Source organism: Sarcophilus harrisii, chromosome 2, assembly GCF_902635505.1.
Source record: "Sarcophilus harrisii chromosome 2, mSarHar1.11, whole genome shotgun sequence".
Classification (NCBI taxonomy): Eukaryota; Metazoa; Chordata; class Mammalia; order Dasyuromorphia; family Dasyuridae; genus Sarcophilus; species Sarcophilus harrisii.
The window spans coordinates 443,482,153-443,496,363 of record NC_045427.1 but is presented as its reverse complement, the minus strand read 5'-3'; the positions used below and the strand labels follow the sequence as shown (position 1 = coordinate 443,496,363).

The 14,211-nt window shown below is 35.1% G+C and overlaps 1 protein-coding gene across 1 annotated transcript in view; it reads left to right on the top strand.

Moving 5' to 3' along the window:
* Positions 1-13,200, top strand: part of MEGF9 (multiple EGF like domains 9) — a 110,056-nt gene extending 96,856 nt beyond the window's left edge. The window contains exons 4-6 of the mRNA XM_023507383.2: positions 3,968-4,111; positions 5,814-6,083; positions 8,426-13,200. Coding sequence (XP_023363151.1) covers positions 3,968-4,111; positions 5,814-6,083; positions 8,426-8,877 — 866 coding nt within the window. The 3' untranslated portion in view covers positions 8,878-13,200. The remainder of the gene's footprint in view (positions 1-3,967; positions 4,112-5,813; positions 6,084-8,425) is intronic.
* Positions 13,201-14,211: the final 1,011 nt, after the last annotated feature.

Sequence of the window (14,211 nt, the reverse complement as noted above, 5' to 3'; positions counted from 1 at the left end):
TTAAATCTTACTTTATTTGTGTGGAAAGTGTTTTGTAGTTTTGCTCATATAGTTCCTGATTTTCCCTTGACAGATAGGTTCCTAAATATTTTATACTATCGGTAGTTACTTTAAATGGAATTTCTCTTTGTAACTCTTAACTGTTGAATTTTGTTAGTGATATATAAGAATGCTGATGACTTATGTGGGTTCATTTTGTATTCTGTAACTTTGCTAAAGGTGTGGATTATTTCTAATAGTTTTTTAGTAAAATCTCTGGGGTTCTTGAAGATACTGCTTTGGATTAGGATTTGGAAATCTGAATTTTAATTTTGGCCATCACTAGCTAATTGTATAAATTTGAGTAGCTCTCATCCTCTTTTCTGTTCTTAGTTTCCCTTCCATCAAAATGAAGATAAGGATGGAATATATATAACCTCTAGGGTCACTTTCAGCCTTAATATTCTATGATTGTTTTTTAACTGTTGCCAACTTGCTTTTTTCTTGATAGGGCTAGAGAAGATATGCCAAAATGATAGGGATATCATATAAACCGCTCCCAGATCAGAACTTATAACCTAACAACTTATCATAAAGGATGCATTTCCTTAAAATCATTTCTCTGCATTAATTTTTTTAATGGGAAAGGGGAATTCAAAGATGGGGAGAAGATAGTATAATCACTCTTTTGGGGAAAAGCAGCTTCTCCTCTTTCCCCTATTCCTTTGCCTCTTCCCCGAATAGAGTCTCTTCAGAATTTAAATCTATGTATTTGACCACCTCTCTCACCAGACTCATCTTGCCTCACTCAACCCCACTTTCCTACTCCCACTCCACACATACCTGGCCATTTTTGAAAATAAATAATCTATAAAATGTAATGTATCCTACTTATTCAGAGAACAGAAAAATTTGAAAGATAGGATTAAGTGCTGTTCAGAACTAAAATCTAAAACTAATCAACAGGCATTTTCTAACTTATTTAGGGATTGTATAGCATAGTAAGTAGATATTATTACAGTTAGGAAGGCCTAGATTCAAGTTCTACCCCTTAAAACACATTGGCTTTGTACCCTCGGTAAGTAATTTAATCCCTCAGTGCCCAAACCAACTATGACTGTAAATTTCAGATGAGTTGCCCATCTACATTTGTTTTATTTTGTTTTCCTTTTTTTAATTGAAGCTTTTTATTTTCAAAATATATGCAAGGTTAATTTTTCAACACTGACCCTTGCAAAACCTTGTGTTCCAATTTTCTCCCCTTCTCGCCATCCTCTCCCTTAGAAGGCAATTAATCCAATATGTGTTAAACATAGTAAAAATATATGTGTACATATTTATACAAGTACCTTGCTTCACAAGAAAAATCTGGTCAAAAAAGGAAGAAAACTGAGAAAGAAAAGAAAATTCAAGCAAATAACAACAAAAGAAATGAAAATGCTATGCTGTAATCTATACTCAGTTCCCACAGTCCTCTCTCTGAGTGTATATGACTTTAATCATCACAAAACCACTGGAACTGACCTCAATCACCTCATTGTTGAGAAGAGCCACATCCATCAGAAATGATCATCAGATAATCTTGCTGTTGCTGTTTACAATGATCTCCTGGTACTTCTCATTTCACTCAATATCAGTTCATGTAAGTCTCTCCAGGCCTTTCTGAAATCATCCTGCTGGTCATTTCTTACTTAATAATATTCCATAATATTTACATACCATAACATTCATATGCCATAAGTTATTCAGCCATTCTCCAATTGATGGGCATCTACTCAGTTTCCAGTTTCTTGCCACTACAAAAAAGACTGCCACAAACATTTTTGCACATGTGGGTCCCTTTCCCTTCTTTAGATCTTAATCTCTTTGGGATATAAGCCCAGTAGTAACACTGCTGGATCAAAGGGTATGCACAGTTTGATAACTTTTTGAGCATAGTTTCAAATTGCTCTCCAGAATGGTTGGATCCATTAACAACTCCACCAACAACGTATCAGTGCCCCAGCTTACCACATCCCCTCCAACATTCGTTATTATCTTTTCCTGTCATCTTAGGCGATCTGAAAGTTATGTGCCCTTCATTTGTGGGGAGAGTTTCTACATCAGAAATTGACCCTGCATCAGTGATATCTGAGGTCTGGATCCTTCTCCATCCAAATAGATCCTTTGAAGAAAACAATCAATCATTGGACTGAATGTAGTCTATACTTTTCTCCCCAATCTAGGTCAAGTACAACCTGAGAGTGATTTATAATTGATGCTATTTTTCACTGTATTCGTTATATATATTTTTCCCTTCAGGAAGATTTAATTTTGCTGATATATTTATAACAGTAAATCACAATATTTAGGGAGACTCAGATTGTTAAGCTTAGCAATTGAATTGTGTCAAGTTCAGCTTATCTTTATCAGTGTACAAATATAAATTCCTTAAAATATTTACGAGAAAAGGCCTCATTTCCAAAATATATAGAGAATTAACTCTAATTTATAAAAAATCAAGCCATTCTCCAGTTGAAAAATGGTCAAAGGATATGAACAGACAATTCTCAGATGAAGAAATTGAAACTATTTCTAGTCATGAAAGATGCTCCAAGTCATTATTAATCAGAGAAATGCAAATTAAGACAACTCTAAGATACCACTACACACCTGTCAGATTGGCTAAGATGACAGGAAAAATAATGATGATTGTTGGAGGGATGCGGAAAACTGGGACAATAATGCATTGTTGGTGGAGTTGTGAAGCAGATCCAACCATTTTGGAGAGTAGTTTGGAACTATGCTCAAAAAGTTATCAAACTGTGCATACCTTGATCCAAGCAGTGTTACTACTGGGATTATATCCCAAAGAGATTATAAAGAAGGGAAAGGGACCTGTATGTGCACTGAATGTTTGTGGCAGCCCTTTTGTGTAGTGGCTAAAAACTGGAAACTGAATGGATGTCCATCAGTTGGAGAATAGGTTGAATAAATTGTGGTATATGAAAATTATGGAATATTACTGTTCTGTAAGAAATGACCAACAGGATAATTTCAGAAAGGCCTGGAGAGACTTCATGAACTGATGCTGAGTGAAATGAGCAGGACCAGGAGATCATTATATACTTCAACAACAATACTATATGATGACCAGTTCTGATGGATCAAGCCACCCTCAACAACGAGATCAACCAAATCATTGCTAATGGAGCAGTAATGAACTGAACTAGCTTTGCCCAGAAAAAGAACTCTGGGAGATGACTAAAAACCATTACATTGAATTCCCAATCCCTATATTTATGCACACCTGCATTTTTGATTTCCTTCACAAGCTAATTGTACAATATTTCAGAGTCTGATTCTTTTTGTACAGCAAAATAACGTTTTGGTCATGTATACTTATTGTGTATCTAATTTATATTTTAATATATTTAACATCTACTAGTCATCCTGCCATCTAGGAGGGAAGTAAGAGGTGAAAAATTGGAACAAGAGGTTTGGCAATTGTTAATGCTGTAAAAGTTACCCATGTATATATCCTGTAAATAAAAGGCTATTAAATTAAAAAAAAAATATTTACGAGAACAAGTTCGAAGTTCTGTGCCCTGCCTCCATGCTATTGCACAGACTGTCAGTCATGCTTATATGCTCATTCTCCCTTTTTACTGATTGAAGCCTCCTCCAAAAGCCCTTTCATGATTCCTTTGATTTTGTCAGTGTTTTCCCACCTCTGGAGCTGTTTTGTATTTATTTATCATCTGTGATCCTATCATCTGTGTATATGTTCTCTCACCTTATCTCCATCACAAGAGAAGGTAAGCTACTTAAGGATGAAGACTGTTGAGTTTCTTCTGTGGATACAATGGATAAAGCCCTGGATCTGAATGAATTCAAATCTGGCCTCAGATACTTACTAATTATGCAATCCAAGTGTAATATGTGTTTTACCTTAAACAAACATGAGGCTCCTAAAACGCTAAAAAAATTTTTAAATAATTGCTTTCAGGTACCTGTTTGAACTGCCAGGGAAACAGCAGAGGAGACCACTGTGAAGGATGCAAAAATGGTTTCTATAAGAGCCCCACTGCCTTCCATAAATGTCTTCGGTGCCCTTGCTCGGCAGTGACATCTACAGGCAGCTGTTTCATACGTAAGGCTATTCCATAAATCTATATTCTGGACAAGTTTAACATTTATAGTAGTCAGTTAACATTTATGTTAACCATTAGCTGAAGTATGAACTAGTATATCATTATACATTCGACTTAGAAAAACTTGATGAATGCTGAATCAAACTTCTTTATTGAACCAGATGGCTGTGTACAGCTGAAAGAGCTCTGAGTTTGGACTCAGAGCTCTTGTATTAAGTTTGGCTCTACCTCTTTTCCCTATATAACCAGTTGCTTTATCATTGTGATTTCTTCAATTGCCAAATAAGGACAGTAAAATATAATCCCTAACATGTACTATTCTATTTCTAGCTCTAAAATACTGTGACCAAATTCAGAAATCAAAATTAACACATATATGGAATTAACTCACCATAACAGTATGATTTTTATCCAGACAATTATTTATTTAGATGATACTGCCATGGGGAATATCATTAATCCTACAAAATGGGAAGTGCTTCCTGTGTCAGAGCTCTGCATTGGAAATATTTTTCTCACCTGTCAATTGTTTAGGTTGCTATTATTTAGACTTCCTTTCTGAGTATATTTCATTCCTTTCCTACTAAATAGCTAACCCAGATTTCCCCCTCATAGTCCCTGGAAATCAAGCAGCTAGTAGAATAAATGAATTCTAAGATGTTTGAGTTTGAAGGGACTGTGTTTGAAGTAAATGTGAAATAGAAGGGGCTTCAGAATCTAGATTGTAGTGAAGTGCCAGAATTTTTGTGTCATTGATTGCCATATATTAAATGTTTAAATTTTTTTGACTGAATGGGCACATTCTATAGAAATCACCTAGTCTAGTTCCCTAATTTGTCAACAATATTATTGTGGCAACCAAAACTAAAAAAAAAACCCAAAATACAATAAAGTTTTAGACAATAGTAATAGAAACATGACTTGCAGGAAATAAGGAGATGATAATCCCACTGTATTCCCGGTTGTATCACACCTGGAATATTGTGTATAGTACTGAGTACCATAGGTCAGAAGAATATTGATAAGCTGGCAAATGTGCAGAGTTGTCCAACCCAAATAGTGAAAGGCCTTAAGTCTGTGTCATAAGATCAATTGAAGTCTGAATTTCGCCTGAAAAAAAGATGTAAGGCCGAGGAATTAAAGCTGTCTTCAGAAATTTGAGGGAATCATGAAGAATAGAGATTAGACTTATTTCACTTGGCCTCAGAAGGAAGAACCAAGAATAATGGGTAGAAGTTGCAAAGAGATAAATTGAGATTGATGGCAAGAACTTCCTAACTATTAGAGCAATCCAGAGGTGAAATAAACTGCCCCTTGAAGAGGTATCTGTTGCCCTCCCTAGCAGAGGCTTGATGACTACTTGTCAAGTATAAGATGGTGGGGTCTCCTTTGGGATATGAGATGGATAGCTGAGCTGCCAATGTCTCTTTTAACCTTCAAACTCTGTGATTTTATTAAGTTGAAACACAAGAAAGAGGGTTAATTGCCAAAAACCATATAACTAATTATTGGCAGAACTGTAATAGAATTCAGGTGTATTATAATTAATACTGGTCTCATTAATTTTATATTGTTTTTCTCTTGGTATTAGACTGTAGAAAGTAGGAGGAATTGGTTTAAAAAACATTTTTCAGGAGTAGCAATATTATTGTTATTTTTTAAGCCAACATTTGAAAATATATTGATATTTTGTTTCTTTAGATTCAGGGGAGTTGGTGCCTAAATGTGATCAGTGCAAAGAGGGTTATACAGGTCCAAACTGCAATGTCTGTGAAAATGGCTATTACAACTCTGACAGTATCTGTGTAAAGTGTGAATGTGGTGGTCATGTGGACTCAAATAAAACTCCAAAGATCTGCAAGCCAGAGAGCGGTGAATGCATTGACTGTCTCCACAATACTACTGGTTTTCATTGTGAGAACTGCTGGGAAGGCTATGTTAGAGACCTCAAAGGAAACTGCATCAAAAAAGGTAAATCCTCAACTAAGAGTGTAAATTTTAAGCCTCCCAGAAACATTTTCAGGAAGAACTCTCAGCTTTGTTCATTGCAAAATCAATCATAGTTCCTGTCTAGCCCCCAAAATGCCCTTCCCATTTCTGCCACTACTATCCCTTCACACTTCCTTTGATTCAGGCAGTGTTTTTGCAAGATTTTATATTTATAGATTTGACGAATATTCTATATATGTATGGTGGTCATTTGAAGAGCGTAGGACATAAATATGAAGGGATTAGATTTCAAAGAATCTCTAGCAAATTCAACTGCTATGACTTTATTCAAAAGCAAGAGGAGATCCTAAAATCTTTGACTGCTGTTTCTTGAGAAAATTTTGTTTCCATTTACTATTATTTCCATTTCATTGGCAGCAAAATGAGCTGTTCATATTTCTATGTTTATGGATTCCAAAAGTGGATTTTGACAGATGATTAGCTAAGGAAATCTCTTCTAATTTGCTTGCCTCCCTCCTAAACTTTCATTGTCTACTCAGGAAATTTGAGGTCTGCCTTGGATTTTAGGCAGTCATTGTGTGTGTTTGTGTCTGTTTTGTCTGTTTTGACGGGGGAAGGCAATTGGGGTTAAGTGACTTGCCCAGGGTCATACAGCTAGTAAGTGTTAAGTGTTTGAGACTGGATTATTATGTGCATTTTACATGTTCATTTGACCTACATTGTTTCCAAATTAGTAATTAAGATGTCCTCTCATTATTTTTTGTTCTCTATAGTTTCATACTGCATCTAGCAGCCATCCAAATTCTTTCCAAATAGGTCTATAGTTTGATAGTATACTTCATTGACAGCCTAGAGGTCTTTGGAAGAGATATCTTTGAGTTCTTGTCATAATCACCATTAGTTTTTATTGTAATAATAAAATAATGGCCGCCCATATTTATGTGACAATTTAGCAAGCACTTGCTCACAACAGCCTTTGCAGTTGAGAAAATTGAGAGTCAAAAAATGAAAGTTATTTAGTACAGGTAATTATTTTCCCCACTTTATAGAAAAAGAAAGTGAGATTTAAATCAACTTAGATGACTTGCCCTAACTAACATAACTAATAAGTGGGACAGCTATAATAATCCTGGTTGTTTTAACTTTGAAGTCCACTTTCCTCTCAAGTACATCATATTATTTTCTTAGCTGTAGAGATTGGAGAATAATTGCATTTTGCTATTCAAAACAAATTATCATGTAACAAAGCTTTTTTTTTTGCATGTAGAAAATTAAAACAAAATTACAAAAGATTTAGATATATTGATGAATGGTATATAATGTATTGAGAAAGTCAAAATGCTCAAGATGTTAGTAAACTAATAGCCCACATTTACAGTTTGATTGTAAAATGCTTTCACTTCTAATATCTCATTTGATTTTTATAGCAAATCTCTAAAGTAAATAATACAAATATTATTGTCTCCATTTCGTAAATGAGGATACTGAGACTCAGATAACTGAGATGACTTTACTAGTTATATACTTAATGAGTGGCAGATCTGAAACTTAAATCCTATTCTACTATGCTGTGCTGCTTTTGTGAAAATCTCTAGTTATGTTAGCATTACTTGAGTTCAAGTACTTACTATAGAATTCTATATGGATACATCCTTATTACCTACCTTAACATAGGCTTTAGGTATCAGTAATGACATATTCAGTGACTTGGAAGAATTTATACTAATCCACCAAAGGGAATCTTAAGACACTTCTTGAAAATGTTAAGATGGTATATATAGGGGCAGCTAGGTGGTGCAGTGAATAGAGCACCAGCCCTGAAGTCAGGAGGACCTGAGTTCAAATGTGACCTCAGACACTTAGCACTTCCTAGCTGTGTGACCCTGGGCAAGTCATTTAACCCCAATTGCCTCAGGGAAAAAAAGATGATATACACACACACTACACACACACACACACACACTAGATGCGATGCCAGCCATGTATATACTCATTGTTCTAGATTTCTAGACTTCATTCTTATCAAGATACTTATTTTAAAAACTAGTTCTTTCCTTTTTTAGTGCATTGATAAGAACACTTGGTATAGTGTTCTGAAAGAGCAATAGCCTGGAATTCATGAAGCCTGAGTTCAAATTCCAGTGGTATAAAATCAATCAAGTTATTTAACTTCTCTGACTTGAATCTCAATTTCCTTATTTACTAAATGAAAGAGTTGAACTAGATAGATGCCCTCTAAGACTTTTTTCAGATCTGCTAATCTGTAACTTGATATTCTTTGTTCTAAGATCTCTTGTAGAGCTCTTTTATAGTCATGCCCAACACTAGATAATTCTGTTTTTATTTTATGTCTTTATTTTCAGAAATTGTTGTTACTACGACTGAAGGGTCCACCACTTTGGTTTCTAATGCCACTTTGTCTACATCATCACCCACTACGGTTACAAATAGTACATTTACCCCCACCACTCTGCAGCCTATCTTTTCAATAGGATCTTCTGAAAACAGCACTTCAGCATTAGCTGATGTATCGTGGACTCAATTCAACATCATCATTTTGACAGTCATCATCATTGTGGTGGTCCTGCTCATGGGATTTGTGGGGGCTGTGTACACATACAGGGAGTATCAAAACCGAAAACTCAATGCTCCCTTTTGGACCATTGAACTGAAAGAGGACAACATCAGCTTCAGTAGTTACCATGACAGCATTCCCAATGCTGACGTGTCTGGCTTATTGGAAGATGATGGCAATGAGGTGGCACCCAATGGACAGCTAACACTTACAACTCCTATACATAACTACAAAGCTTAAGACCTGAACAGAGTGAACCAAATTCCTCTAGTGTTGTTAAATCTACAGTGCTTATTGAAGGGAGCAGCCGCAGCCATGTTGCCCAGGGGCAGAGCCTGGCCTTGCTTGATGAAAAAGCAAAGGTGTGTAGTGCATCCCAAAATTTCAGGTAAAAATTTGTAATGCCTTCAGCCTGTCATCCTTCATTTCCCCAAGAAGATCCATAGAATTCATTGTTGTTAAGGACTTGAAGCAAAATATATTTTTGTACCCAGCCATGCAGGAGTGTGTAGCAAGACCAAACTCTGTAGTGAATCTCATATCCAACTTCCTGAGAAGCTCCTGGGGAAACCAGTGTCCACCAAGCAATCTGCCACAGGATGATTGATGTCTTTTTAGGAAGGAAAGGACTGTTGGAAGTCTTCATATACATTCCTAATACACATTTATTTTCAAGGTGGGACAGGGATGAATCTCCATTTTACTCTCCTGAGAGATTTCAAAGAGAAAAAACTGATGAGCCACAAGCATTGCAATAAGCAGTTCTCTATTGTTTCTGGAATTGGGGACAAATGAATTCCTAGGAGATTCTTGGAAAGTTTCTCCCTACTGAATTATCACCTAGTGATATAATAAAGTGTAGGATGAGATTCTTGGGCTGAAAGCTAGAATAGAGCAATGTCCATGAAGAAGAAGTCTACCCCTTCCGGGTCTCGGTTTATTATTAATGCCCCTTCCTAGAAACAATGTGTATATAGATAATGTAGCATATCTTATCAACATTGAATTTGTAACTATTTGTAAAAAAAAATCATGTCATATTTTATCATCTAGAATTTATTTGTACAGCAGAAGTTAGTGGCATTGTAAAAAAGAAAATACAAGAATTGGTTAAAAAAAAAAAAAAAAACCCTGTAATATAGATGGCAATATTGCTGGAGCTGGGACTCTGGTGAATATCAATCATTTTAAGTCTCTCCATGGACGTCAGGGGCAATTTTTAAGAGATTGCATATTTCTTTTCTATTATCTTCTTACCTTCAGTCCCTCCTTCCTGCAACTCAGCCTTAGAATTACCCACCTTTTGATTTTAAAAGGATGTGAATAGTTAAATATAGTTAAAATAAGGTTCAGCAAATTTGGAGGCTACCTTGTGTTGCAAAATCTTGTCACCACTTAATGAGATACTGCCTCACTCTTCATAAACATCTAATTTTACATCATGAGGACGAATGTAAAATGGTAGTTGATACATAAGTTTCATTTTGCTAGTAGTCTCCTGGATGTAGATGATAGTCTTCCAAAAGAAATGGGGAAATTCTCATTTCAAAAGAAATGAAGAGTTGTTGTCACTTCACCAGAGGCCCCTATTCTTCCTGTCAGTAAAATTTCTATATTTTGATTCCTCCCTCAGAAAAAAATGTTCTTACTCAATTGTCAGGCCACTGTGCCAATTATGATCTATATGATGATGCAGATATAACAAGCTATCCAATTTGCACAGACTCTCTACTTCTCCATGTTCCATAGTTAGGGGTTAGGGGATTGTGCCTGGAAGGATATAAAGTGCTCACTTACTAAAACATATATTAATTCATATTTTCTTCACACACCCCTCCAAGACAGACTATATGTATGAAGTAGTTATAAAGCAATATACTGTCTCCACTTTGACATCTTTGAAAACTAAGTCTTCTAGCATGTTCAAAATTTAAGGTCTAGATTACACATAAGCCATTTGGACATGGGTTAAAATCATCAATCAAAATGATTTTTTAAAAGAAATATTAAGAGGTAAAGGAAATAGCAGTAGGATATATAAGAAAAGAACCTGCATTCTGGTTCCTGCTCTGTTGATGATTAGCTATATAACTTAGCTAAGTCACTAAACATCTGTGAACCTGAATTTCCTTATTTACAAGGTAAAACATAATCTTTAAGATTCCTCCTAGGTTTGAAATTCCAAGATTCTAAGTCCTGATGTCAATAAGTAAGATGCAATGAGAAGTATCTCAAAAGGAGAATTCATGATCAGAATCAAGGACTAGTTCAAATCTAGCACTAAGATACTACACTTGAGTTACGTTACTTCTAGGTCAGTCCCTTGCCTTTGCTTTTAGTAGTTTTAATAGTCTGGTTATTTATTGCTTTTGGCCTAATAGCAATCGCTTGGGGGGTGGGGGGAACATATGGTCAATTTCTTCATTCAGTCATGTACAACAGAAATAGGAAGAAATTCCATGTGTGGGAGAAGCCATTTGTATGGATTTTTTCCATTGTTTTAGAAGGCCATAACACTGATGAGCTCCAGCCTGTCTTAGACTTCACTGAAGCTGAAGTTGATTCTATTTGTGATACTAATAAAATGTCCAATTTGCTTATGTTCTGTTAAAACAGACATGAGAGAAATTCATTTTCTGCAATTAGAATTAAACCAATTGGGAAATAAGGTAAAGTTTGATGTAGGTAGTCAGGACTTTTATCCATACATAGATATCAGAATCAAGCCCTTAAAAGGATCTATAAACAGTTGAATGTGCTTATTAACTACTTTTTTCATTTCCCCTACATATACACCATCTTGTATAATTCCAGCCAATGAAATCTCTTTCAATGTTTTAGTACCCCTAGTCTTGTTCTTAGAAATTTCTCTTCATCATAATAATCAATTAAAATATGACCCACTACTTGCAATAGAATGCGAAAACCCACAATATTTTGAGTCAGAAGCTCTGGAATTTACAATTTGACAAACTTAACAGCTGAATATGACTTCTCTGTACATCATAAAGGAAAAGGTCTTCATAAATTATGGGATATTGAACATGATTTGAAAAACCCAATGGTTGGAAGGATCCAGATGTTAGAAATCTTTAGGAATTAGTGTATTGCTAAATCAGACAAAACTACCTTACATGAATTTGATTGGGAAAAGAGCAGGTGCCGACTACTACCAGGAGATGACATCATCTCTGCCATCTCTGTCATCATTTCAGGAGATAGATTCCCAAATGGAGTCAGTTTTAGACAAAATTTCTAAAGAGATCAATTTTGTTCTGAGTATTTATTATATGCAAGGCATTGCATGCTCTGCTGAATATCATTTATCTTTTCTTTGTTCTCTTAAACCTTTTAGAACACAAATATCCAGTAATCTCCAACCACCTGGCTTTTTCCATTCCCAGAGAACTCATTCATTGATGAATTCATTCCATTTTCTGAGGGACTCATTATGTCACCCATAAACATATGTTTGTGTAAAAGAGGATAATGGATGTTGGGGATAGAAGGGAAAGATTTTTTGAATTGGGGACCTTAAATCATACTATATATCAGTCTACTGTGCTCACCATTTTTGGTCTCAAAGATCCTGGGAAATTCATATCTTGCTAGGATTCTTCCTCTTAATCAGGGACCCTTACTTTGTATCTTGAACTGAAAGTAGCACTATAGGACATTTAATTTGGGCCTGTAGAGATAGAGATGGCGGTACTTCATAGGATATATATGTGTTGATCTATGTTCCCTTCAAGAGAGTTCTTTATCAAGGAACTTGTATCATCATTTAAACTATTTCTTCTAAACTTTCTGAGCACCATCTGGTCCATGTATATTAAGAAAATAAAATTCACTCATTCATGGAAAATTCCTAAAAGACATATTTTAGATAGGACAGAAAGGTGAAAGAAAGGAAAAAAAAAAAACCCTGACAAATCTCCCAAAAATTCTTTGCAAATGGAGAGATGGTTGGTCATCTTTGGTGGGGATGGGATGGAAATGGGATGTGGATTGGTAACAGAAGGGTTATTTGTCTGTGCTCTGAATATTAGCTGATGTCTGCCCAGGGGAAAAGTAAGAGCCATTTTAACTAATAGGAACTTGTCTGAAAAAACCAAATGATATCCTAGGGACCAAAGGCTTTTGATCAATGAGGTATCAATGGTTGAATGATGTATTTTCCAGGATTGTTGTAATTGTAATCATCCTTATTCCCACAGATGCAATTCATACTTATATACTAAAAGCAACTAAAAGATGTGAAGCCAGGTCCCAAGCCTAAGTCAAACGAATGATTTAAAACTAGATTTGATTTAAAGGCACAAGAATTCTGCTAGTCAATTCAGTCAACCTATTGTGATATATGTCTATCTGAAGCAATGAATGAACTTCTCTTTATCTCACTAAAATCCTAATGCAAATTTACAAACATGTCTCATACATTTACTGTACTAGCTTCAAAATAAATTTCTAAAAATGTGTATGATTTGAATATATGAAAGAATTTATACAAGAGTGTTATTTAAAATGATTAAAAATAAATGTATATAATTTGTACCTATTGTATATTGGCTCTTTGCCTTTTTTTTAGATGTAATCTAAAAATATGTTTTAATTTAATAAGGCCCCTGACAGGGAATCCATTGGTTCTCACACAACATGTTTTGGGCTCTTCACTCAAGGAAAAAGAAACCATATACACAGAACACAACTGAATTTCACATAAATCATTTAGAGAATATCAACATAATTAATAATCAATTTTCCAAACAATAAAGACAAATTTATTAATCTTTTTTTTGTGATTATAAATTTAACATTCACAATAAAAAGTAAATCTCCAAATAAAATCCTAAAAATCAACTGTTACTCTTTTAAGTATTGTTGTGTTTATATAAAAGTGTTATCTGAGATTTTATCAGTGATTCTTCCCTAATACAACTCATGTCGCTTCTATTGTATGGCTTCCTATATGGTCTTTCCAAGAGTTGCTATGGCCAAAACAACCTTCACCCTACAACTTGTCTGATGATGAACTTCTCTGACTGAAGTTGGTACTTAGAAAACAGAAATAATAGTCTGACTGGTCTCACACATGAAACCATCCCAGATTGATGTAGGTTCCAATAAAATTGATAAGAGCATAAAAAAAAGCCAGGTTCAACTCCATTCATAATGAGCCATGAGAAGAAAACTTGAGTAAAGAATTAAAATAATAAACATTTTAAACAAAGTAAGAATAAGTTCTGGTGCAATGGTATATACCTATATTCCATACTTCTGGGGAGGATGAGGCTTATTGACTTGAGTTCAGGTAGGCAAAACTAATAGGCATTCTTATCAAGTCTAGCACAATAATTCCCCCAAAAGTAAAGGGCCACTAGGCTAATTAAGTAGGAGCAAAGCAGACCAGAAAAACACCTTGGGATCAAATGAGTGAACACTGCACTTCTGGCAGGAAAAAAAATCAATGTCTTTACCCTACCTTGTATCCCATTCTATAGCATTTTTTGACTGATTCAATCCAGCAATATTTAGTGCTTGCTATATATAAGACATTACACTTGGCATTGTGGA